The following is a 26360-nucleotide window of genomic DNA, read 5'->3' on the forward strand; positions in this document are numbered from 1 at the left end:
TGGGAGGTTTGGAAGTTGTGGTTTCAGCAGTGAAGGACGAGGCTCCGCCCACGCTCCTGTTCTCGTTTGCCTTTAACGAACTTTAACGAGAGGCCTCATGGCGTCAACATAGTTTATACACGAGACCCGTGTGTAACGGCTGAAGTTCTTTTTCTTTTTTATTCATATTTCCAATCATCTCTGCATCAAGGACACGCTACATGTGACACCTCTGTTAAACCTGCACTGAGCTGATGACCCGTTGAAATGCTTCAATCAGTCCCTTGTTCTGGTTTGAAGCTGTCGCAGAACACGAAGAGGCTTCAAACATGAGACTCGTGTAAAACAGCTGATTCTCTGCATAGGAAGTTCTTCTTTTAAACATCATTTCTGTATCTAGAGCTGTGACACCACTGATTTACTCTGCAGGCCTCAGTCCTAAAGAAACACTTGGACCCCAAACGACTAAAACGAGACCTAATATAATGCAAAGAGACGCACAACGACTGCAAAGAGACGCACAACGACTGCAAACAAAACCAAAATGACAACAGAGAGACTCAGAGGAACCACAGGAGCTGTTGTGTCTCTTTCAGTTTGGGTGTCGAGTAAAAATAGCAGCTATTTATTTACATTACTTCATATATTTGTTAATATGAGAATTTAATTTGTTGCGTTTGTTTGGTTTTCTCAGAACCGAGAACCAGAACTTCACACGTGAGTCGAAAGGTTTTTTTTTTTAATGTCCCCTCTCCTCAAGGTTTTAAAACTGTTTCTAACCAAACAAATCTCAAACCACAAATTGTAATTTTCACATTTCACGTTTTTCTTGTTTTAAAACAAATCAGATAAAACATTCTAATCGATCGACTTCAGATGTGTCTGTGTTTAAACTCTGACCGAGTGTGTTCCCTCGGTTTCCTGTGTTCGTGCTAAGCTAATTGCCTGAGCTAGTCAGAGTTCGGGGGCCACAGTGAAACTCCACCCACACCACCAGCTGCTGTCGAGATCAAACTGGTGAAATTCTGCTCTTTCTGTTTTGGATCCAAAGTTGTAACGACTCAGAAGTTAGTTTCTCTCTCTCCACACACAGACTGTCGCCTGAGCTGAATATCAACAATTCATTTGTTAGTAGAAAATTATCAAACCTATTAAATCCCTCGCTCAGTATTTTACATTTGATGCATCTTTGTTTAGCTGATGTTTAACGAAAGAGGCAAACATTATTTCAAAGTGATGAATATGAATCTTTTTGCACCTTTGAACTTGCTGTGCGTCACCTCTGCAGAGCAGCTCGTTGCCTTTGTTCTCCGGCGTCGGCTCATCCACCGGTGAAAAGATTTCTGAAAACGAGGTTTTTGCAGCTTTTTTGTTTTACATCGATGTTTGAATGATATAAAAAAAACGGATTCAGGAGAAGAGGGAACCGCATGCGAGAGGTTTTCTGCTCAAGTTGCAAATACAAGATTTTGACTGAAGAGACGTTTCCTCCCTGAAAGCCGACGAACCGACAGCTCGAGTTTTTCTGAAATGATCTTCGTGTGTGTGGCGACGTCCGATGTTGGATCAGAGAAGTTTAACGGCATCAGTTTTGTACACAAGTCTCCACGTGGGCAAACTTTATCATGTGCAGGTTTTGTTTTTGTTTCATTTTTAAATTTTGCCATGTTAATATGAAAATGTAACAGAATCATTATTGTGACATTTGATTTTGCTGTACAGATACAAATTTGATTCAATTTAATAAAATCTCTCCAGATTTTCATACTTCTGCCTCAACATGAGTCAATTTAATAAGAAACACGAGGTGTGTGTGTGTGTGTGTGTGTGTGTGTGTGTGTGTGTGTGTGTGTGTGTGTGTGTGTGTGTGTGTGTGTGTGTGTGTGTGTGTGTGTGTGTGTGTGTGTGTGTGTGTGTGTGTGTGTGTGTGTGTGTGTGTGTGTGTGTGTGTGTGTGTGTGCCATCATCTTCTAAACATGATTGTGTCATTCACTGAGTAGAATCTGCCCCAAAATAAGTTAGTTCACATTTCTCAAATTATAAACGATGCGTCAAAGCCATTTCCTGACTCCACGTGATCTCTACCTCCTTGTGAAAAGTTTCATGTGTGCGGATCTGCCACAAACTGTTCTCGCATACAAAAAGGAAAAATCAAGACGTGCATTATTCCCCCCAAATTATTGGAAATTGTGTTATGTAAAAGAAAAAGAAAAAAAATCCACATATGCACCAACGTTTAATGGCCGAGTTCGGCAGAAATCAGTTTGGAAGTTTTCAGACATACAATCACACACGGATGAAAACATAACTTCAGGGTAGAAAACAAACGAACCTCAACTGAAAACAAATGTGGGCGTAACGCACCAGTTTATCACTTTTTATATTTAGCAGAACACAATTCACAATGAGGTTCATCCTCAGAGACTTTTCTTTTCTTGAGATCTTCGGTTTCTCTCTGTTCCACAAACTAACAAAGACTAAAAACAAGTCAAAGAAAACAAGAGGCAGTGAAAAGTGAAAATGTCCCCCAAAAAAAAAAAAAGGATTTAAAATGCAGATTGTGTTTCCAATTTTCTCAACTTATCATAAGCTTCCTGAAGCCAGTTGACAGTGACTGGGTTATTTCTGTCCTAAATTTATTAAAACCCTTTATTTATGCGTGCAAACCTTTAATGTCAGCTTTTTATACTATTTATAAATGGTGTCCATCTTTAACAAAGTGGAAATCTTATGTTCAGAACCACTGGAGCATAAAATAGGTCGCGTCCAGAGACTCGAGCGTTTTAACACATTAATAATTACTGAATGAAAACAGTGTGAAAGTCGTCCAGGTGCAGAAAGTTATTTATTGTTGCTTCCCACTTTATAAACTGTACAAGATTCTGGAAAGAAAAAAAAAAGCATCAAAAGGAGCAGCAGCATTAAATTCTCTATTATATCTCTTGTTATTCAGACGTCTACACGGGTTAACTTAGCAGTACTCAGACCAGCGGACAGGGGGCGCTCCCACACACACACAAACATGCAAAACCAGACAACACTTTCACTTGTTTCAGACGTCCGAGTTTGTGCTTCACGATCCCAGCACGGAAAAAACAACAAAAACCACTGCCCCCCCCCCCGGAGGCTAAATTAAAAAGGAAGAAGAAATTAGAAAGTCAATAGATCGACTGTAAAAATCCTTTGATTTGAGATCAAACAGCTACGACGATAAGAAGTGATCAAAAAAAAAAAGAGGAAAGAAAGTGAATTCAGTGTAACACCAGAATAATAAATCTATAAAATAACCAAAGCAAACTGTTATAACGGAGAAAGGATCAGGTGCTGCCAGCACAAGGACCAGGAAACAGGAGATCAACTGGTTTCTACTGGTTTCTACTGGGATCAGACCGGAGGTGACCAGCAGACGGCTGTAATTCCTCGGTCGGACAGCAGGGTGGCGCCGCACATTTCTTAGTCTCGTCGACTGAGGCACTGAGTCTTTTCTTTGTCGATTCAAGCCGCCACATCACGGCCGCGCGGAGGAGACGAGGAAGAAGAGACGAGGGAGAAGTGACGAAGAAGAGGAGGCGATGAAAGTTCTTCTGTGTAGATCCTGGGTCCAAGAAACTTTAAAGACAGATTTGAAAATCTACGGAAAATGTTTGTTTGCTTTTAACTTCGCAAAAAGTTTGTTTCACTTTTTCTTGACGAGTCGATTAACGCGGAAAATACCAAAGTTGGCATTAAACCATTGACTGTAAATAAAGATGGACGACATGGCGGCTCCCCAAAAGTAAAGCCAAAATGTCTCGATCGCCCCCTGGTGGCTGGTCGTAAACCAAGCCTCCTCCATGTTAGCAGATGGGACAAACTAAAAAAAAATCAAAGTAGATGAATACATTTTTACTCAGATGTTTTGAGTCAGTTCAGACAAAGTGACACGACCCAAACCTGAATAATACTTCAGAACTTTTGTCTTACTTACTGGGTCAGGTGTCGACACCCCCAGTTCCAACCCGCAGTACAGATCAGTGTATTGAAAAGTACTACTGCTCAGTAGACGTGGTTATATACTGAAATATATAGCGTGAAGTTCAGTGATCATGTTGATGGATTCATTCAGAACCTGTTGTCAGGACGACAGCAGGGACACAGACGCGTGTGCACCTGTAAGGAAGTGACAATGTTGCATGATGGGAACGGGAAACTATCGCGAGGTAACAAAAAGGAAATCCTCAAAACGGATTCTGGCCGTGAGCCTTCCGGGGCTCCAACGTCACGATCGACAACTGGGGCTGACTCGTGATTGGTCGATTGTGTGCATCTTGATGTCACGTGACGAGCGTTAATATCCTGGTTGTTTTAGCTTCACGTCTGGAGAGCAGGAGGAAGTGGAGACGCGTCGTCCATCTTTATTTTCAGTCTGCACTGGAAACCATTAGCCTGGTTCTGGCTTTCAAATCAAGTTTAATCTTTATATGTCAGTTTTCGTTCAGATTAAATAAACCAGAATTAATGTGTAACTTATTCTAAGCCTTTGAGAAGCTGGTGTTCAGGTTCGAATCCCTTTGGAAAGAATGAGGCTCAAAGTCTTTAGACTTGAACGAGTTGTGATTCAAGAAGAGAGTGAAGAAGTTGATTTCCTGAAGCCGTTTCTTTTGTGTTTGGTTTGACGTTGTTAAATATGTTTTTTTCTGACCGATTAATAAACGATGGCAGCGAGAAACCAGAACCCGTCAGATATCGATGAAATCCACGTTTCTCTCAAGTCCGTCGTCGGGTTCGTTGTTTCCCGAAATTTCTCTTTGACCAAAACTCTTCTTTCAAACGATGTCGTCGACGTCGAGAAACCGTCCGATCTTCAAAAGCTCAAATAACAGAAAGTAAGTGTTTTACAGTCAGTAACCACAGAGGGGGCGTGTCTACGTGTCAGCACTAACAGCTTCCCATTGATCCTGGCATCTTGAGTGTAGTTGTACCATTGGCTGATAGGCGGGAGGGGGCGGGCCATCAGGACGCGGCGGCCTGGACGTAGTTGGCGGGGTAGAGGCCGACCCGGCCGCCGCTCAGCTGTCCCTTACACCAGCCCTGCTCGTCCTCCTCACCCAGCTTCAGCAGCTCCTCGCCTGGAACAGGAAGACAGTCAGTTTCCTGCCAGGGGTTTCAAAATAAAAGCATGGAAAAGGGTGCGAGGAATACATACATCTGTGCTGATAAAGGTGGAACTGGAACGAGATGCTTTTATTTAGATGGAGCTCATTTATTGTTTTATCAAATTTCTTCCATTGTTTTCTTGTTTCAAGTGATTAAAACACAGGAAACCCACAACAGCCATAACTTCCATTATTAACATTCAGTTCATCATCATTGAAAATTAGAACCAGTCAATCTGTGGCATTTCTACTCAAATAGTTTTATTAAGATTACTGCCAAATAAATAATTCCGATCTTACCATCTACTTTAATGATTTTATGATGCTTTACTTTTTATTTCTGTATCTATGTTATTACTGTGTGAACGTCAAATTGCTTTTAAATTGTTGCTAACTTGTACAGCACCTTGTAACTGTGTTTGAAAGGTGCTAAAGGAATAGAGAGTATTAGCATTATGATTATTATTGTTATTATCATCACAGCTCTACAGCACTAATTGGTCTCATGTGTATTGAAGGTGAACGGACGCCCAACACCAAAGTTTAACCCTGGTTCCCCATCTGGTTAATCCTGGTTCAGGCTAAGCTGAGTTAAGCTTTTTCCAAACTGACGTCTCTCCCTATGTGGTCCCATCAGGTCCCATCAGGTCCCATCAGGTCCCATCAGGTCTGCGTCCTTCTAACACCCCCCATGAAGGCCTGCAGAGGACCCACTGAACCTGGTCAGGGTTTAACCACCAAACAACGAGGTCAACGAGGTCAACTGTTCCCTCCTGCTGAAAACTGAGTCCTCACACACACAACGTATACAAGCCGGGGTTTTTGTCTTTTTGTCAATAAATACACAAAATAACACAAAGTCACTCAGTCGAGCTCAGACCTCCACACAGTCTCACGCTCATAAAAATCAAAAATGATGTCGGCCAATAAACAACACACTGCATCCAAACATGAGTTCATGATTTAATGAAGCTCAGTTTGTCCAACTTTAACAACAAAGCTGAAAATGATCCCTTCAAAATAAAAGCATAGACTCCCTGTTTGTCAGTTCAGAATTTTAAATTCCCTTGGAGATGCTTTTATCTGAAATGATGTGAAGCTCCAGCAGCTTCACATCTGTCACTGCTGCACACGTCATGCACGGAGGTAAAATATTATATATATAATATTCTCATGTGGTCGGTGAATCTGCTGCAGAGATGATTCAACTCAAGTCACAGAAATAAACCTGTTTAGATGAATGATTGAAACAGAATTCACAAGCTTCCAGAGAATAACATGCAGACTGGGTGTGAGTTTTACAGTGTAATGTGTATGATTAACAGTGTAATGTGTGTTTTACAGTGTAATGTGTGTTTTACAGGTGTGGTGCTCACTGCAGACTCTTAATGATGTGTAATCATCAGAACTCATGAAACAATGAGTTTGACGTGTGTGTGTTTGACGTTGTGTGTGTGTGTGTGTGTGTGTGTGTGTGTGTGTGTGTGTGTGTGTGTGTGTGTGTGTGTGTGTGTGTGTGTGTGTGTGTGTAGACAAGGCATCACAGGTGACCCAAAAACAAAACACCCTTTCAGGCTCTGAAATATAAACTATTTTACTGTATTATATTATATATTTATTATTATTGTTTTACTTGTAATTTCTGTTATTTCATAAAATGTGCAAAGTGGCCGAGAAGCTGATTCATTTACATTCTGAATAGTTGACGTCGTGTTGAAACTTAAACAAACGAGGCAAAGACACAATATGAAGAACATTTAAAATAATACTAACAGACGTGGAAGGAGCCTTTGATCTCTGTGATCTCAGAGATGTGATGAGATCAGGAGATGCTACAGACGTATTGTTGCTGATACACTATTTTAAAGTTGTTTTTATCTTATTGTTTTCATACGCTACTCCCTGTTCTCTCTCATATTTCGACTAGAAGAACTCCATAATCGTATATTTTCATTTTTTGAAAGCACCTTGTAACTGTGGCTGAGAATCTCGACTTCTTTTTGCACATTTGATGAAACAACAGCCCCCCCCACCCCCGTGATGCCTCCCATCTAGAAGCATTAGTAAGGGTTAATACCTGCTTTAAAGCTGAGCTCATCGGCCTCCTGGCCAATGTAATCATAGAGCGCTCGGACTCGCACCCCCTCTACCTGCTCCTCCTCCTCCTCCTCCTCCTCGTCCTCGTCCTCGTCCTCCCCCACGCCGTTCACCGCCAGCGCCTTCTTGGGAATCTCCTCGTCCGACCAGTCGGATGAATACTCTTTCGTCCTGAGAAAGGAGAGAGCAGGAGGCGTCACAACGAGGCAGAGGATCAGACCCACACAGAAAGAAGTCAGGAAACGCTGTTTGTAACGTAGACAAAGCAAAACAACGCACACACACACACACACACACATCCTACCTGCTGGTGTCCAGTGTGATGGGACTCGGTGGGACGTCGTCTCTGCCTGAAGAGACGATGTTGGTGAGAGTGACCACGTTCTCCTCGGAGTGTCCTCCTCGCTCCTTCCTGCTGATGGAGCGACTCGCCTCCGGAGACCACTCCTGCACACGCACACACACACACACACACGCACACACACACACACACACATTTTGATTTGAAGTGATAGATGTTGTGTTCTTGTTCAGTTCAGAGGCTTTACACTTTACGACTCGTCTGTACCTGAGCAGTGAACGTCGTCAAAGCAACTGACCAACGGTTATTTTCATGATATGTTAATGTGTAGTTTTCATTGTTAAAATGTCAGGAATTAATAAAAAAAAAATTCCAAAATCTAAAAACATAGGTCAAGAACAAATCCAAAGTGAACAAGTTGGAAGAAGAAAGTTTTTTTGCTTTAAAAAAATGGATTAATTGATTATTAATTGATTTATATTAAAATTGAGTCAAATGATGCGGCTCCATAACGGACTCAGGCGAAATCCCCTGTGCAGCATTATCCTAGAAACGATCACTTGTGACAAATGCTCAGAAGTTAAATAAACCGGATTTAAAACTGCTGCGGCTTGAAAAATCTAAAAGACACTAGAAGAAAATCTCATTTGTAATTTTGGCCCAAATATTTTTTCGCATTAAAATCCTTGAAACTCCGACATGAGAAGATTTAACTGAGCGACATGAAGTTATTTAAAAACAACAGATGATTGATACGGATAAAGATGAGGTGCTCTTTTGTCTCAGTGTCTGGTTAACAAACACGGACATATAATAGATCAGCAATAGATCAGATCACACCCGGACCCCCCCCACACACACACACACACACACACACACACACACTTCAGCCATAATAACATGGTGCTGAGTGAAGTCGGAGGCTGTGGATACAGTTACTGGTATTTACAGTCTCAGTGGAGCAGAGAACAAACTCCACACTGTCAGTGCTGCAGGAGTGTGTGTGTGTGTGTGTGTGTGTGTGTGTGTGTGTGTGTGTGTGTGTGTCAACTCAATGTCCCTGCAGGTATAGAAGAAACACCACGTATGCACAAAGTGTACGTACGTATCAAAGACTAAGATGAAGGACTTCCTCCAGATGTGAGGACATTTTACTGCTCCTCCTTTTTCTGTTTTTATCTTCAGGTTTTTTGCTGAGCTGTGGAGTCATGAATGAATAACGTCCTCACCAGTATAGACAAACAAACCCGTGCAGGCCGGTACAATGGTTCTCTGTTTGTGTGTCTGCAGCGCAGTGGGAACGCCAGGAGCTTCCTCAGGGGACGGAGCAGATTCAGTTCTCTCTCCTCTTACGTTTCAGATTTAGAAAAATGAAGCTAAATAATGTTCACTTCAACTTGACAGCAGAGATTCTCACTGTTTATACTGAAAAAAACAAACATATACATATATATATATATATAGACTCGTGGTACTTAGAAAATTAAAGGAAAATCTGTTTTACTGCATTAATAAGCACATTAACTTATTCAATACTTTTCTTTTTAGGGTAAGATTCACGTTTTTAACTGCTGAAAAGATTTTCATTGTTGGTAAACAATGAAAATAAAGAGCGATTCTATTCATTGCTTTTAAATGGGGCGTGCTCCGGGATTTCTGTTTCCACTTCCTTTAACATGGTGACAGACGCGTTCTTCTGGTTTACTGATCTTTCTTATTTTTACCATCCGCTTTGCAGCTGTAACAAAGAAAGTGTCGCTGTCGTGGGACAAATGAAGAATTATCTTGTGTTCACTCATCTTAAACAGTTTTATATCCTGCTCTGATGAAAACTAACCGGAGCCACTCAAAGCTTTTTTTCCATTTGTGAAACCCAGACTCCAGTTTCTTCTGATTTGATTCCGGAACACGAGACCGTACTCATAAAAATCGGACAAAAAATATTTTCAGCTGCGTCGTTCAAACGCGACCAAAAACCATCTTCAGTAAAAGACTGTTCTCAGAACATGAGGCACCTGAACGCACCTTCAACCTGAAGTTTGTCTTATATCTGAAATCAGACCAGGTCCGATCCAGTTTCAGTGTTTCTGAGTGTAAAGTGTCAACTCCTTTGTATGATGTGAAATCTGAGGATCCAGATCTAGAACAGTGCACACACAACACAACACAATGATTCTCTCACTGTGAAGGGAGCGTGAAAATACCTGAATGTAACTGAGAACAAACACTTGTATCATCTTCAACATCTTCATCTTCATCATCCTCAGACAAGGAGTCACAAACCTCCAGGGAAATGAGACGTGAATCTGATGAACTGATTCCTCACTTTTCTATGGCCATGCAGCACTGCTCCTGACCACATGGTGGCACTAATGAGTAACTCCATTCATAAACCAAAACAAACATAGAACAAAAGAGAGTTGACAGTTTGGTAAATGTTCTCGTACAACAAACACACACGAGCTTTAAACCCAATAAAGACTCGGTTGTCAGTTTTTTCATATCTGTTAATATTAGTTTGTCCTCACTGACCTCGACTGCTGCTTGAAAACTGTAGATCTCCATACACAACTAAATGAATGTGTGTGTGTGTGTGTGAATGTCTTTCTATAGTTATGAGGCCACTTTCGGTTAAATACCATCATTGTGAGGACATTTTGTCTGGTCCTCACAAATTCAATGGACTGTTCAATGTCCTCACAACTGTAGAGAGAGTGTGTCTGTGTGTGTTTCAGAGACACACACTGAATATTCAACAGGTTTCCAGTGAAAGCCTCGTTGTGTAACAGACCTCTGAGTGGGGTCAGGAATGTGTGACACACACACACGCACACGCACACACACACACACACTTTTCAGTTCAGACTTGTAGATTTTCTGTGACTCCATTCATTCTTTTCTCCAAACATCTTGAAAACATGAGCCCTGAGGTAGTTGTTCTGTTCATATCTGTGTGTGTGTGTGTGTGTGTGTGTGTGTGTGTGTGTGTGTGTGTGTGTGTGTGTCTGTGTGTCTGTGAAACACAGGGAGGAGGAGAAACCAGGAACATCACAGTCCTGTCACGTCAAGCCCTGAACTCTCAGTGATGATTTCAATATTAGCTTTTATTTCATCATGTGTGAGACGACAGTGTGTGTGTGTGTGTGTGTGTGTGTGTGTGTGTGTCTGTGTGTGTGTGTGTGTGTGTGTGTGTGTGTGTGTGTGTGTGTGTGTGTGTGTGTGTGTGTGTGTGTGTGTGTGTGTGTGTGTGTGTGTGTGTGTGTGTGTGTGTGTGTGTGTGTGTGTGTGTGTGTGTGTGTGTGTGTGTGTGTGTGTGTGTGTGTCCACACCTCAAACTGAGGCCAGTTCATGCTCATGCCCGGTCCGTGTGTGTTCCTCCACCATCTGAGGTCCTCGGTGTCGTTGGCTCCTCGGATGGTTTGACCCAGGTCCTGGTACAGAACTTTGAACCTGTCGGAAACAGACGACTGTCAATCATCACGAGGAGACTTTAACTCTGTCAAAGGGAAACGACAGACGTCCTTTACGATCTAAGACATTTAACAACGACCGGATCTGTTCTTTTGACCTGTAATCTTTTCTATTATTGTTATTTTCTATAAGATAAGATAAGATAAGTGTGTATGTATAATTTCAGCCGAACCAATTTATCGGTTTGCTGATAACAATTGACCGATATGCACATGCACGGACATTTACAGCGTCTCAATGAAAGCCTGACAATGAGAGAATCGTATTGAGGGACTTCAGGTCTCTACAGGACGTCAGGTCTCTGCAGGACAACAGGTCTCTACAGGACAACAAGTCTCTGGAGGACATCAGGTCTCTGAGGACGTCAGCTCTGGGACGTCAGGTCTCTGGACATCAGGTCTCTGCAGGACATCAGGTCTCTGCAGGACATCAGGTCTCTGCAGGACAACAAGTCTCCGGAGGACACGGCCGCCAGGTCTCTGGAGGACATCAGGTCTCTGCAGGACATCAGGTCTCTGCAGGACATCAGGTCTCTGCAGGACAACAAGTCTCCGGAGGACATCAGGTCTCTGCAGGACTTCAGGTCTCTGCAGGACAACAAGTCTCTGCAGGACTTCAGGTGGTCTCTCATTTCTCCGGCTGCACCAGGAACCTGAACTTGGCTTTAATCGCATCTTTTAAATTCCCACGTTAACGTCTCGCGTCAGGTTCGTCTCCACAGAGTTAAAATCAAAAAGGTGGAATCGTTCAATATTTGGACTTTTTGGACTTCTCCCAATCAGGGTTACCGTGGTAACAGGGACTTGTTTAAACAGAACGAGGAGGTCAGGAGTTAATGGACAACACGAGTTTCCCATTAACTCCTGTGTACACACACACGTTCACAAACCAGGACACGTCTGCATGCCGTCGATCTGAGTCACGGCTCAGCAATCGTATGTGTGTGTGTGTGTGTGTGTGTGTGTGTGTGTGTGTGTGTGTGTGTGTGTGTGTGTGTGTCGTACCCTTCTCTGGAGGACAGGTCCAGGTGAGTGTGGGTGTCCAGCAGGACGTCTTTAAAGAAACGCAGCCTCCTGCGCTCGGCCTCCTGGGTGAGGTCGAACACCTGCTCCATGTCCTCCATGTATCGAGGGTTACAGCGGTTCAGCTCCTCCAGGGCCTTCTGGTAGCGCTCCTTCACCTGGCGTGCACACGCACACGCACACGCACACACACACACACACACACACAAAGAAGTCACACACAGGCGTGTTTGGTCAAACTAGAATCACAAAGATGAAGAGGACCCAGGATTTTCCACGTTTTGTGTTTTTTTTCTGCTGTTGGGTTTGTGCGGAACAGAGAATAGAGGAGACAAGCCTGGTCATGTTACACACACACACACACAGACACACACAGAAACAAGTAGGTTTTCCTGGACTCACTGACACACCCAGAGTGGTACTTGAAGGAGCTCTGTGTGTGTGTGTGTGTGTGTTTGTACTTTCTCGGCCTCCTGGTTGCAGCGCTCCACCCGGGTCGTGTATTTGCGGACTTCCTCCTGAGACTTGGTCGGGTCGGCCTTGGCGTGTGTTTCCCTGGTCGACGCCGTCCACTCCTCCTTCCTGGCCTGATGGTAGCTCTTCTTACTGGAGTCCACCTTAACACGCACACACACACACACACACACACACACACACACACACAACACACATTATTGTTAGACTAGATGTCGTCAGATCAAATATTACAAACATGATGAATGACTCCCCTCACACGTCATTGTTGTTCTCATTTTCCTTTATCGTCATTTTCTTATTGACCCAGATTTTGGACTCTGTCTTCAGCGAACCAGTTACAGACACTGGCCCCCGGTAGCGCTCACCTCTTTCAGTTTGCGGACCCAGGGCTTCTGGGCTTTGCGGAAGCCGTCGTCTGCGTCTTTTGTTTCCCTGAAGCCTCCCATCATCTGCTTGTGGAAGGCGTCCTTCTGCCAGTCGCGCACCTTCTCGCTGTCCTCGGCCGCCAGCCGCTGCCGCAGGTCCAGGTGCAGCTCGCTGAGCCGATCGGCCGCCTGCATGAAGGCGTGCCACGCCTTCTCCAGCGTGCCATACTGAGGCCCTGAGGAGGTAGGGGGGGAAGTGGACGATATTCCATCACCTCAGTGAGCCTCAAAAACCTGAATTACAATCTGTTCAATGACTTTTTCTTCAACCGACCTTTCTCCACGACGCCCCTCCACCTCTTGGCCCAGTCGCTCAGCTGCAGAGCGTAACTCTTCTCGATCTTCGCTCTCTCCTGGAAGCAGCTGACCAGCTCGTTACACAGCCGGTGGCCGTCGTCGATTCTCTTCACCGTCCTCTTGTAGTTCCCCGGCTGCAGAGACACACACACACAGACACAAATAAGAGACGAGGCTGAACCGCAGCGAGGCTTTTAGTGGCGTTAAGTAGATGATGCAGGGAAATAGAGACGAAGTGAAGGGAGCGACCGAGGACAGACAGAAGAAGGAGCAGGTACAGGTATGTAGTTTTTCCAGATATTGGCGTGCGAGTCCTGGCAGCTCATTACGTCTGAACACAGCCGATCATCGTGGATCCTCATTTGACTGCAGAGCGGCTCGGTGAGCTTCTGTCACATTCATTTACTTCAGGTTTCATTTCCGTAATGTGTCTGAACTGGTTAAATCAATCTAGCATGTGTTGTGTGTGTGTTGTTGTGTGTGTGTACTCTACCTCCCAGAAGCTGTCAGAGCTCCCCAGGTCGCTGAGGTCTCCGTTGGAAGACATGTCGGCCTTGCAGCACGGAATGATGGCGGCTACAGAAACGACTGGACGAGAGAGGGAGGGAGAGGGAGGAGGGGGAGAGGGAGGGGGAGAGAGAGAGAGAGAGAGAGAGAGAGAGAGAGAGAGAGAGAGAGAGTTTCTCAGTCAGAAAATAATATTCAATGTGATTTGATCCAAAGCTCCAGAACAGATAATACCTGCTAAAGGCACAAATACAAACTTTTCATGGTAAGATGATGATGTCTCCCTTTTAAAAACCACAGTATCGAATAGAAAGACACACACAAAAAAAGAATCCAATCTAAATATGCTTATGAGAAATGAACCTGAAATAGAAATAAGTGCCTTGTACGTGAAGGGGTCAGAGGGTTGTTAGGATTTCTCTGGTATTTGTACGTGTCCTCTGATCGTCTCAGCTCTACAGTTTTTCGGCTTCAGACAAACTGCAGCTCCACGTCAGCGACGCACAAACCTACACAGTCTCTCTCCTGCCCACAGAGCTGCTCTCTCCAGGTCGCTGCCCGGTTCTCCTTCTGCACACAACTGGACTGTGTGCGTCCGACAAACAAACACAGTGTCAGACGCATCCGCTGCGTTACTGAGGCAGGAATCTGTGTCAACGAGCCCCGGACACACACAATGGGTCTCATTCATCAGAGAAGACGACGCACAAAACATTCGGATCAAGGGTTTCTGATCAGTTTGGTTTTAATTAGTTGTTTGATGATATAAAAACGGGCTGAGACGTCATGATTGACAGCTGAGACCGACTCCTGACTGATCACGTTTGTGTTTGGGGCGGAACATCGATACCGCGGCTCCACTGCACCGACTGACTCCAAATACACAAGATGGCTGCATTTGTTTCTGGGATCGTTTGGCTTCATGAGACACGTCGTCCATCTTTATTTACCTGTTGGTCAGTGGGATAATGTTCATACTAATTTAAAGAAAACAGGGATCTACTTATTCAATGGCTCTGTATAAATTATTTCTATTCTATATTTCCTTGCATTTATATTGCATGTAGTATTTATCTTATCCTACGTGCAAAGAAATCTGTCCATCAAAACGGACAATAATCAACAAGAGGCTGAAGTTATTAATGCAAAGTATAAAATGTCTCCACATAAAACATGAAACTCACTCAACCGGTCTCCAAACCCACACAGAATAAAACTGCAGCTCATCACCAACATGACGTGACTCTGCAGATGAACCCGTCGACAGTTCACCGTGACCCCGACTTGCGTACATCCACTTCCTCCGTGTGATCCTCCCACTGGACAAAACCCTGTTTCAAGGCCGAACAACTTCCTGTGTCAGACACAACAACCCGAGAGGAAAACACGCTTCAGTCCCGAGCGAGTGAAGGTCACCGTCTGCACCGTCCGGCTGCTGCACGCCGAGCGGCCAACAGCCTGCTCCCGTCAGAAGGAGAGTCAGCGCCTCAACTCGCTGAGATTCAGAAAAGCTCGTACCTCCACCCAGGCTGCACCAAGTCACACACAAGCCATTTTAGGACATGACGACAAAACATAAAGGTGGCGTCTCTCTGGGGGACGACAGCACCCCTCCCTTCACTGCTCCTTCAGAGGCTCCACCCCCCCCCCCACATTGATGCCCGTCGCCAAGGTAACCTCTGATCTCAGCAAGTGGGAATTAGCCACCACAAACATTTGAATTAGCTGTTGACAAAATACAACCTTTATATTTACACAAACTACACGTTCAACAACCGGAAATCAGCCGCAACAGTCAGACACTGGAGTACGTGACTGCTGCACCCCCCCGCTGCGAGGCCGCTGCAGCTCGGAGGGCGTTATGTGCCAGAGTGAGGTCGGAACATCACATCCTTCCACCAGGTTTTCATTTTAATCCGCTCAGTTGTTCGCGTGTAATCTTGCTTACAAACCAACCGACAGACAAACGGACAGAAGAGGACGTACCTCCGCCCAGGTGTTGTTGAAGAAACAGACAAAAACTCCTTGATCCGCCTCCTTTATTCAAATCCACCCCCAAAAGTGAATGGTTTCTTCCTTTGCCCGTAACCTTGCATCTATCTTAAAGTTTCAATAAAATCGGTTTGCTAGTTCCTGCGTAATCCTGCAAACAGTCAAACAAACAGCAATGAAAACACAACCTCCTTGGCTGAGGTAACAACATGCACTTCAGCCCTGAACATGCGTTTTGTTCCGTTTAAAAAAAGGGACACAGCTTCATAGATGTTTTACAAAATCGCCTTGGACCTGAACGAACGTCACGTTAAAGCTGCTTTCAGACATGCACCGAACTCCGGAGATCCTCCAGAGTTTCTCCAGTTTCTCTGCAGAGAAGGTCCGGACCCAATTCTCCGCAGATCCTCTGGAGGCATGTCTGAAAACAGCTTTAGTCTCCAACAAAAAGTCAAAGACACAACTTTGTACGTGACAGTCGTCCCACACACGATGAAATAAAAAAGGCAAACATTGAAACCATCGCTGAGGGTTCAGGGCTTGACGTGACAGGACTGTTTGAGGATCCTGGTTTTTCCTCCTCCCTGTGTTTCACAATCTTCTCTCTCACTGTAAATAACAAGTCGTCTCCCAGAATAACAGCAGCTGATCTATGCACTGGGACCAGACCGAGGCTGAATTAAAGGCAGCGCACAACAGTAGCCTTGGTGAACTCTGCAGGGAACAATGTGGGAGCGAGTGAGTCTAAATAAACTCTGCAATGACAGAGCAGCCGGCGACGGGAGGGAGGAGAACGTGCACTTAGATCAGGTTTAATGTGTGTGTAGGTGTGTCAGTGTGTGGGTGGGTGAGTTTCGCAGGTGACGTTCGACAACACAACCGCACAACATCACTATTCTCTCAGACGTGGCAGAGAATCCCCGTCAGACAGCTGAGCTCTAGTTTTACCCCCACGCTGTAGAGACAGAAGGATGGCCGCGTGTGTGTGTGTGTGTGTGTGTGTGTGTGTGTGTGTGTGTCAGTCACAGGTAAGTGGTAAGCAGAAGCATCTGGCACCAGCATGCTGGAACATGAGCGAGTATGAGAAAACTGACTTCTCCATGGGTCGCTAATTACTGCTCCTATATCCTAAAGGAGTGTTTGGGAGTGTTTGTGTGTTTGTGTGTGTGTGTGTGTGTGTGTGTGTGTGTGTGTGTGTGTGTGTGTGTGTGTGTGTGTGTGTGTGTGAGAGTATCTGGGTGTGGCTCACTGAAAGCATGTTGGCTTGGCAGCTCAACCCTCTGTAGCTGCAGTGAACCTGCTGGAGGTGTGCATGCGAGTGAACCGAGGTTCACCACAACACGTTCACCCACAAAGACGCACGTGAAACAAATATTGTGCCAAGTTCTGAAACCGAAACAAAGGCTTTGAACCGTTGAAACTCTACAAATAATAACAAATGAAAAGGGGGTTTTGCTTGATTGGAGCTAAACTTTGAAACCTTGCAAAAAATGTGAATATGGGAAGGAAATAAGAGAAGCTTCAAAACTGAAAACCGATTGATGTGTTGTCATTTGGAGTCTGCGCAGTAGAGAGACTGAGCCACGATATCGAGGTCCGGCTGCACTCGACCGACCGGGAGTGGATATCATCCAAAAACTGATTAAAAGCAAACTTATCAGAAACACTTCAACAAACCACAGTGAGACAAGAAGTAACTCAAATGACAGAGACCGTCTTTATTTGACTTTCTGATCTTTCACTTGTTTTTTGAGACACGCTGCAGCTCTGATGTGCTGAGAGTGAAACAACCTCGGCTCTAAAACAACTTTGTTAACCCAGAGATAACATCGAGCTGCTGCTGAACAAGTTCTCCAGATTATCAGCGACTCCACACACGCACACGCACACGCACACGCACACGCCCTGTACACTGAGCTAATGCCTTCAGGAATGTATTTTAAACCGTCTGCATGTACAACAAATAGAAGGAAACATGGTTTTACTGCAGAGGCCTTTACAACACGTACAGTAGAAGGTTGTGGTTTTTATTATTGATTATATTTTTTAAAAACGTGTCCCATAATCTTTACAGCCAAACCCAAAGTAAACTTTAAGTCCTGCACGTGTCCAATAAGTTGTTGAGGTGTTGTTGAGCGCAGGTCGGGGGGGGAGGAGACATGTGACAGGGTGCTACAGCACGGTACAAAATGAACATCGCGGAAACCCGACAGTTTGTGAATGCGCGCATTAGGGAAAGTATTAATCAAATTAACGGACATCAGAAAGATTATTTCAGTTTCAATACATCTTCATCTTATTTGAACTATTTTATACGTTTCTGAGTTGATCTGTTTGTAAGCGAGTTGTTTATGTATTTAAACAAAAGTAACATGTTATAAACTTTTTCCCGTATTTCTCAATGTTTACTTTACATGGGTCCAATCACTGGTTATGAACTAGGGTTCAGTCCCCCCTGTACACACACACACACACACACACACACACACACACACACACACACACACACACACACACACACACACACACACACACACACACACACACACACACACACACACACACACACACACACACACACACAGGACGTCACTCAGTCTGATCTTCTTCATCCAGATCAATACATGTTCTTTCTTCTCATCCTTCCACCGAACTAAATTCACAAAGTTCCACTGTTTTGTGTCGTCCTGCTGACAAACTAACAAACGGACAGCGGTGAAAACATAATCTCTTTTCATTTAGTCCCTGAACCACGTGAAAGTATTGAGAAGCTAACGGCTGCTGCTCGATCCAGAACAGGCCACAGAACAGTGAGGCCATGGAAGATGAGAGGAGGTGAGAGGGGGAAGTGTGTGATGGACGCGCGGTGAGAGGAGGTGAGAGGAGGTGAGAGGAGGGGAAGTGCAGGAGAACACAGAGGAGAGGAAGAGCTTTGACAGCACGACACAAACAAGAGGCTTCTGATGCCGTTTCCACAACAACAGAGAACTCAGCCGAGGCCGGTTTGTCGAAGCTCAAGCGTAAACACGGACACCAGCAGGATAAATAAATCTAACTCCCGTCAAAAGGCTTCAATTATCTCACCGTTTGTTTGCAGCAGGTTTGCAGTTTGTTCTTTTCCAGGACTGATCAGCTGCAAAATAATAAAAACTTATCTGATCAGTATTTTTCCTCCTCACGGCTCCAAATCTCCCCAGTTTCACATTTAGTGATTTATTGAATCAACAGCTGTTTCTGAATAAATTGAAAACGGCTGCAGGCGTCGGGTTTCCGCCGACTGAGCAGTTCTCCTGCCATGACTCTGGGTCTATAAGTACAGCTGCTATTCTGCATTAAAACAGCAACTAAGAGTTATTGTTATTATTGATTAACCTGCAGATCAAGTTCTCAACATCACACTATCGCATTAGAGGAACAGGAACCGGTTCAAGAGTTGATCAATCAATCCACTGATCAGTTCACATCTAAGAGGCAAGACACAAAGTCTCAAGAGGCAATTATCAAAACCTATCAGCAGGTAATTAAATACTTTGTTTGTTGAAGCCAAAGTTTGATGAAAATTCTTTTATGTTTTATGTCATAATAAGTTGGAAATGTGGAGATTTGAGTCTCTGGTTTGACAAAAGATTAGAAGATTATGAAAAACAACCGTCACTATTTAACGATTAAGAAAATAACCGGTAGAACAATAATCAATCTGCCTTCATTCATTCATCTATTTAATATTAACGCTGCAATTCCTTCTTTTATCTCTAACACAACCTGACGTCTCTGCTCGCAAACACAAAAACAATCAACAGACAACACAGAGGAAGAAGAGGGTGAATGTGGGAGGAAGGGTGAGACAGAGGGAGAGTCTGGTTTAGAGAGAAGTGGGTCAGGCCAGCGAGGGTGAGGAGGAGGAGGAGGGGGGGAGACAGAGCAGCTGAGGGAGGGATGAGGAGAGAGAGAGAGAGAGGCCGGTCCAGACCTCATAAGCTGCACTGGAAAACTCACGCTCATTAATCTGATTAATGTACAGTTTCCCAGCAGCTCGCTGCTCTTACACGTACGTCGGGCATGTGGCGAACTGCACGAGAATTAGTCCTTAAGCTGCCGCGCGCCGCCTGCATTCCAGCCCGGCTTCAGTGTGTCGGTACGAAGCAACGCCTGCAGCCTCCGAGCATCGAACCAGTAACTCTGAGATACTGATGTGCTCCAGCTGCAGCTACTGGGCCAACGTGTGGCTGCAGACAACCAGCTGTGTCTCTCTGGAAGTGACACGCTCACTTTATGAACACGGGTCTTAAGATGGATGTTGAGCGAGGGAGAATTTAAATGCAGGGAGGAGAACGCCAACACACAGCCAGCAGCGCCATGGCAACGTGCTTTCAGACTAGAGTTAAACTCGGTGTGTTCTCAGGCTGCAACACAACCACACAACAGCAAACGCACAATAATCAAGAGTAAATTAAATAGATTCTTTTGCATTTCAGATGTTTCGATGGGCGGCGGGTTCAGTTCATCGCTCACACTTTAGACTTTAGAGCTGCAACGATTGGCCGATTGGTCGATTAGCAGATCAACAGGAAGTTAATTGGAAACTTTGAGGTTATAGAAATCATCGCTTCAGTCGTGCTTCTCGAACGTGAAGACATGTTCCTGAAATGTTCTGCAGGTTCTGTGTGGGACGTCCCAGTTGTTGTGAACGAGTCACATCTTTCTATTACTTTAAATCATTTGAACTCAGGCACTTGATCGCACTTCATGAGAATTGGACCCGTCTTTAAACCTGCTGCTCTTTTGTGTTCTCTTCTGACGTTTGTCCTGAAAAACACTATTTCAGTTCCACGATATGTTTTACAGATTTGACCGGAAAGACAAAAACCACCGTGTGAATCTCAGCTTGTTAAAGTGTGTTGAGCTTTAATCAGGCGACAGGAGCACAATGCGCAAAGTTATGAACAGTTTGATTTAAGGGTGGGACAAAATATCGACACTGGAAAATGTAGTATAGTATATCTGTATATAGTTTGGACTTTTACCAGTTTATGGTTATTTTACATTGGAATGATGTCACAATCCACACATCGTAAGTTACCCTGCAAACCCAACATGCAACAGAAACACAAAGCACACGTTGCCCCGGACCAAAAACAGCAGAACTTACCTTATGAGAGACAAAAACAGAGACGGACAGACGTCCAAGCAGAAGACAGCCTTTTGTCTCCGCGGGCCTGAGAGACGGGAAGGGACAGAGGCAGAGAGGAAGATCCCACAGCAGCAGACACAGCAGCAGCAGCAAGGAGAAGAGCACAGAGAGGTTCGTTAGACAGCGGAGCGGCCAGCGACATGCGGTTAGATCCCCGCAGCCCCGAGCTGCAGGTTATAAGGCTCCTCGCTGCCTGGAGGTGGCACATTCTGGGAGCGGCGGTGAAATGCCACACATGGGGCCGTTAGCGAGCGGCTAATGAAACAGCCGGAGACCCGCGGGGTGGGGGGGGTCAGAGCGGTTCACTCACACCTCTAAATTTACCTGCGTGGACGATGAGCTGAGACCAGAGTGTCAGGTTTTAAAAAGAGCAAACCACAAACGACCAATTTACCTAAATTCACTTGTTGGTCAAACACATGATTTCACATTTCTGAGAAAGTGTCTCTCCCCCTGCAGAGGCCGATCAGTGGACTCACACCAATCATCAATCCCAGTGAACCAGAGTCTGACCCATATGGATTACTGGGGGTAGATACCAATATGTCAGCTGATATAACTTTATATTACAAAGAGACAATTTCATTCTGAAGATGTCGTCATCAACATCGTAATCTAATTGATACTTTAACCACATATGTTATTATAAATAACTGTGACTAACAGACAAGTATACAAAACTTGAATTAAGAAATGAAACCAGTATAAAGATAAATGTTTTCATATCAGCAAACTGTGACAGGGACATGTCAGCGAAGGGCAGAACTACAGCAGAACTACAGCAGAGAGGCGGAGCTGTGCGGAGCCGAAAGGGACAAGTCAGCCTTGTTCCCACACTCTCAGCTGTTCCCTCATTTCCAACCAGAACCACATCACTGAGGCCACGTTGGGCCGGGACCGCCTCCACCCCCCCCCCCGGCTCCGCAGCAGTGTGCAGGACTCGACCAGTTTGACTCGACCTGCTGATCGCTGCAGGTCCTAAAAGACGAAGTGAACCCAGAAGCCGCTTCTCCTGCTGTTTGCTCTCGATTCCAGTTTGACAACTTGTTTTGTTTGGAGAACGTTTCACAGGAAACGGACAAAGTTCCTGAAGAGCAGGAGTCTACAACAAACTACTGTATTGATTAATGGTAATAATAATAATAATGATTTAAACATTTGATGGTGGCAGCTTCTTAAATGTGACGACTAAATGTTTTTCCTTAAAGTTGAAGGACACTGAACATCTGGACGGTTGCTGAGACCAAAACAAAAAAGTAATTGAAGTATGTGACGGACATTTTAATTCATTAATTAATTGATAGCTACCAGAAAATATAAATACAACTGAAACTGCCTCTCCTGCACCATTTCTCTTAATGCTAATTTAAATATCAATTTATATATTTCTTTTTTTATTCTAGTTTCTTTATGTTTTGTTTTTTTCTTAAAATATTTTAAATACACTCGTTTCACTGAGTTGATTTCAACCTCAAATCAAAAGGTATTAATCTTTGAAGTTAACAAATCTCTTCCTTCTCAACATCTTTCAGGTTATTGTATTTCAATGTAACTGTAAAATGCATCAATCTTTTCTAACCAATTGTAAATAACAGGTTAAATAATTTAATATCATTAAGTATGAAATAGTGTTAAACGTGTCCTTCAGTCCGAGTCAGCTGGGTTTTATTTGAAGATGTGTTCAAAAGATAAAGTAAATAAAACAGAGTCGGTTAAAACCGGCTCTGCTCAGAAAGTTTCCTTCTTTGCGTCGTGGAGGAATAATCATCACGTCCCAGAAGCAGCTCTTCACATTCAGACATCTGGTGTGAAGTCAGTGTTCAGGAGAACAGGAGCAGGAACGTGGACCGGACGGAAACACAGAGAGAGTTAACGCTCGGCAATGACATATTTCATCTTTCCATGAAATTCCACTCGCTCGGCAGGATTCGAAGCCCTGAAGGACGGGGAGGACGGGGAGTTCCGCCTCCACAGTGGATCCTACTACAATACTGCTGCTTGTCAGGGACTCCCTCCACCCCTCCACCCCCCCCCAGCCAAAGGAGGACTTCTATTAAACAACAGACCACAGACTGTTAGAAATAATTTAGTCAGTGGAAGCAAGAAAACAACATGTCCCGGATGATTATTCAGCTTTTTCAACATGCGGCAGATTCACAAATAACATTTTCTCTCAAGCTCGAGAGAAAAAAAAAAACGACGGCTTCAAAGCAGCAAATGTTTTCTGGCTCAAACCGTCGTGAAAATATGTGACTGTAATTGTGAAAAACAAAAAAGAAAAACGTGACAAAAAAAACGGTAAATTAGAGCTGAGGGGGAAAAAACATTTTTTTTCAAACATTAAATTTGAGCTTGTGTGATAACTTCTACCGTTTCATATTCGATTGTTTATTTTCCACACTCGTTATGGAAAAGGTGTTCGTAACTTTGGCAGCAATTGTCGCTCTTGCCACAGATGCCTGCAGGGAACGAGACCAAACTGACAAATATAATTAGTGATTTCCAAATAAAAGCTACGGTTGGTAATCCTGGAAGAGTTAAGAGCAGGCTACAATATTCAAATACTTCAAAGCCACGCCTCCAACTTTCCCGTGATTCGCTCGCTAACCTCTGAAGATCGTCTCGGCGTATATTTAGGTCTGTCGAGTACAAACAAGAACTCAGACTGTGTCAATGCTATTTCAGGACTTCTGTGAGTTTGTGACCGATGTTTGTCTTCTGCCCCCTACTGGCCAAGAACGACTCGATGCAGCTTTAAATTTTGAGATTAAATTGTTGAAGTGACAGAGCAGAACGACTGTGAAGTTTTACTCAATTCTCTCATATTCAAGTCCATTTTCAGAGCATTCTGGTAAATTTCACTACAAAACGTGCAGATTTTCACGCAGCACGTTGATGTTAGCGCAGATATTAGCGGGTTTAACCGTCGCAGCCTCGATTGTAAACATTCACCACGAGTTAAAGTGATGAAGGTGACACCAAAACGAATATTTAAAGTTTTACATAACACTAAAGTTATTAAAGTGGTGTAGAGTGAGTTAAAACTTGTGTTTGAACCCCGGGTCGGAGTCAGTAAATCTGTATTCTGTGTGAATTCTTTGTGAAACCAGATCCAGAAAAACCCAGATCAGATGTAGGCCTGTTCCACTGGTTTCTCCTCATGTGGACACAAACCAACTTTACGTAGACTTGTCCGATCTGGATTGGATTAACCAGGAGGGTGTAAAGACAGCTTTAACAGTGTCGGATGTGCAAAACGGGTATTTTGTCCGATCAGTGCTTCTCCCCACGTCCAGATCAAAACCCTCTACGCTTAAATTTGCCAAATCTTGAACAGATTAACAAGGATCGAGTAAAACACGGGTTCAGATTCGTAAAAACCTTTATTCTCTGCTCAAACTCAGTAGATTCCGTGTTTCCCTTCATGTCAACCACACGGGACAAGGCCCCGGTGAACAATCACTATATTTAGACTTCTGTCAAATCTGGAATAGATTAACAGAGAAGTTGTATAAACACAGTTTCACCTTTATTCGATATTCAAAACCACAATAAATTGAGGTTTCTCCCTCATGTGGACAAAACACCATCAAACTGAGAGTTGAGGATTAACCAGGAGTCAAGAGTTTAAAGACGGTTTAGATTTGTTTATTCAGAAAGTGGACCGAGATAAAACCCAACTACACTTAGATCTGGACTGGATTAACAGAGAGGGTGTGAACATCGTGAAGACCGAACTGGACCAGGTCTAGATCTAAAACTGCATCAATCTACGTTCCTGATGTAAACCTGAATGTAATAAGACTTGATCCGGATCTGCTCTAGATAATATAAACGAGGGTAAAACACTGAAATCCACTTTTATTTCCTAGTGACACATACAAACAAATATTTAGTTTTTGAGTTTTAAAAACAGAGTTAAGGTTTAAAACTCAAGAGTCGGATTCTCAATGACTCTGCGGGTCCCTGGTGGGAAGAAGTAACTGTAACGCGGTGTGTAACTGTAACGGGGGTCACTCAGGTTTCCCCCTCAGGTTTCCTCTGAGCCACACGAGCAGATATTTAAAATAGTAACGACGAGAGGCTCCATGACAACACAAGCGTGGCACAGCGGGGGGACTGTAACGCTGAGGGTAACTGTAACGCGGGATTACGCACAGGTGGCCGCAGCGTGCGTTGATGAACAGGTGAGGTCACTCACCTGGTTCACTCCGAGCAGGAGGGCGGACTGGGAACTTCTCTCCTCCTCCTCTTCCTCCTCTTCCTCCTCCTCTGACGTTCAGCTGAGTAACTTCGATTCTTTTTCAAATAAAAAAAATATTCCTCCTTCGTTTAATCCTCCACACGCAGCGACATGTTTCCACTTCTCTCCGCGGACGCACGTCGCTCCTCCTCGGCCATGAAACCAGGAGAAGTCGCCCTCCTGCTCCGGCGGCTGTTTCCTGCTCCGCCCGGTTCGAACAGGAAGTTTCCTCCGAGGAAAGATGGAGGAAATAAAACGGAGAAACGAGTGTTTTCGTGTTGTTTCTGCGGAGGATCGGGTTCTCCCTCCTGCTCCTCTGCGGCCGTCTGTGGTAATGATGCGTTCACTGTCCACCACAATCTCCATTCATCCTATTACACAGCTTAACCCTTCACTGTCCGTGATGCGTTCACTGCCCGCCGTGGTGCGTTCACTGTCCATGATGCGTTCACTGTCCACCACAATCTCCATTCATCCTATTACACAGCTTAACCCTTCTCTGTCCCTGGTGGTGCGTTCACTGTCCGTGATGCGTTCACTGCCCGCAGTGATGCCTTCACTGTTCCCTGTGGTGCGTTCACTGTCCAACACAATCTCCATTCATTACATTACATTTCCTTTTAGCAGACGCTTTTATCCAAAGCGACTCACAATAAGTGGATCAACCATGAGGAACAAACCCAGAACAACAAGAATCAAGAAAGTACAAGTTCTTCAAGAAAGCCAAACTACAAAGTGCTATAAGTAAGTGACATTTAAGTGCTACTAAATTCTTAGTTTAAACTTTTATTCACGGTATAGCTGGAAGAGGTGTGTTTTTAGCTCGCAGTGAGGGAGCAACAAGCCGATTGGCCGAAGCAGAGCGGAGTGAACGGGCTGGGGTGTAACGTTTGACCACGTCCTGGGTGTAGACTGGACCCGATCCGTTCACAGCATGAATGCGCGTACTGGTGTTTTGAAACGGATGCGGGCAGCTACTGGTAACCAGTGAAGGGAGCGGAGGAGCGGAGTAGTGGGAGTGAATTTAGGTTAAAAACCAGTCGAGCTGCTGCTTTCTGAATGAGCTGCAGAGGTCGGAGGGCAGCAGCAGGTAGACCTGCCAGGAGGGAGGTGCAGTAGTCTAGGTGTGAGGTGACCAGAGCCTGGACCAGAACCTCGACCAGAACCTGGACTAGAACCTGGACCAGGGCCTGACCAGGGCCTGACCAGAGCCTGGACCAGAA

General features: G+C 44.5%; 1 protein-coding gene across 3 annotated transcripts; it reads right to left on the reverse strand.

Annotated features, from left to right (window-relative positions):
* Window positions 1–2202: 2202 nt before the first annotated feature.
* Window positions 2203–25493, reverse strand: pacsin3 (protein kinase C and casein kinase substrate in neurons 3). 3 transcript variants are annotated; one of them, XM_035158961.2, is made up of 11 exons: window positions 25096–25492; window positions 20853–20919; window positions 13698–13792; window positions 13182–13338; window positions 12848–13083; window positions 12467–12622; window positions 11988–12163; window positions 10842–10962; window positions 7516–7658; window positions 7192–7382; window positions 2203–5087 (listed from the first exon to the last, which is right to left on the reverse strand). In XM_035158961.2, the coding sequence occupies exons 3-11, from the start codon at window positions 13749–13751 to the stop codon at window positions 4972–4974; spliced, it is 1350 nt and encodes a 449-aa protein (XP_035014852.2). In that variant the 5' UTR covers window positions 13752–13792; window positions 20853–20919; window positions 25096–25492; the 3' UTR covers window positions 2203–4971. The 3 variants fall into 3 exon arrangements, with proteins under 3 accessions (XP_035014852.2, XP_035014860.2, XP_035014869.2); XM_035158978.2 differs by having other exon boundaries at window positions 4980–5112; window positions 25096–25493; XM_035158969.2 differs by lacking the exon at window positions 20853–20919 and having other exon boundaries at window positions 25096–25173.
* Between the last annotated feature and the right edge of the window lie 867 nt (window positions 25494–26360).

Source organism: Hippoglossus stenolepis, chromosome 1 (assembly GCF_022539355.2).
Source record: "Hippoglossus stenolepis isolate QCI-W04-F060 chromosome 1, HSTE1.2, whole genome shotgun sequence".
Classification (NCBI taxonomy): domain Eukaryota; kingdom Metazoa; phylum Chordata; class Actinopteri; order Pleuronectiformes; family Pleuronectidae; genus Hippoglossus; species Hippoglossus stenolepis.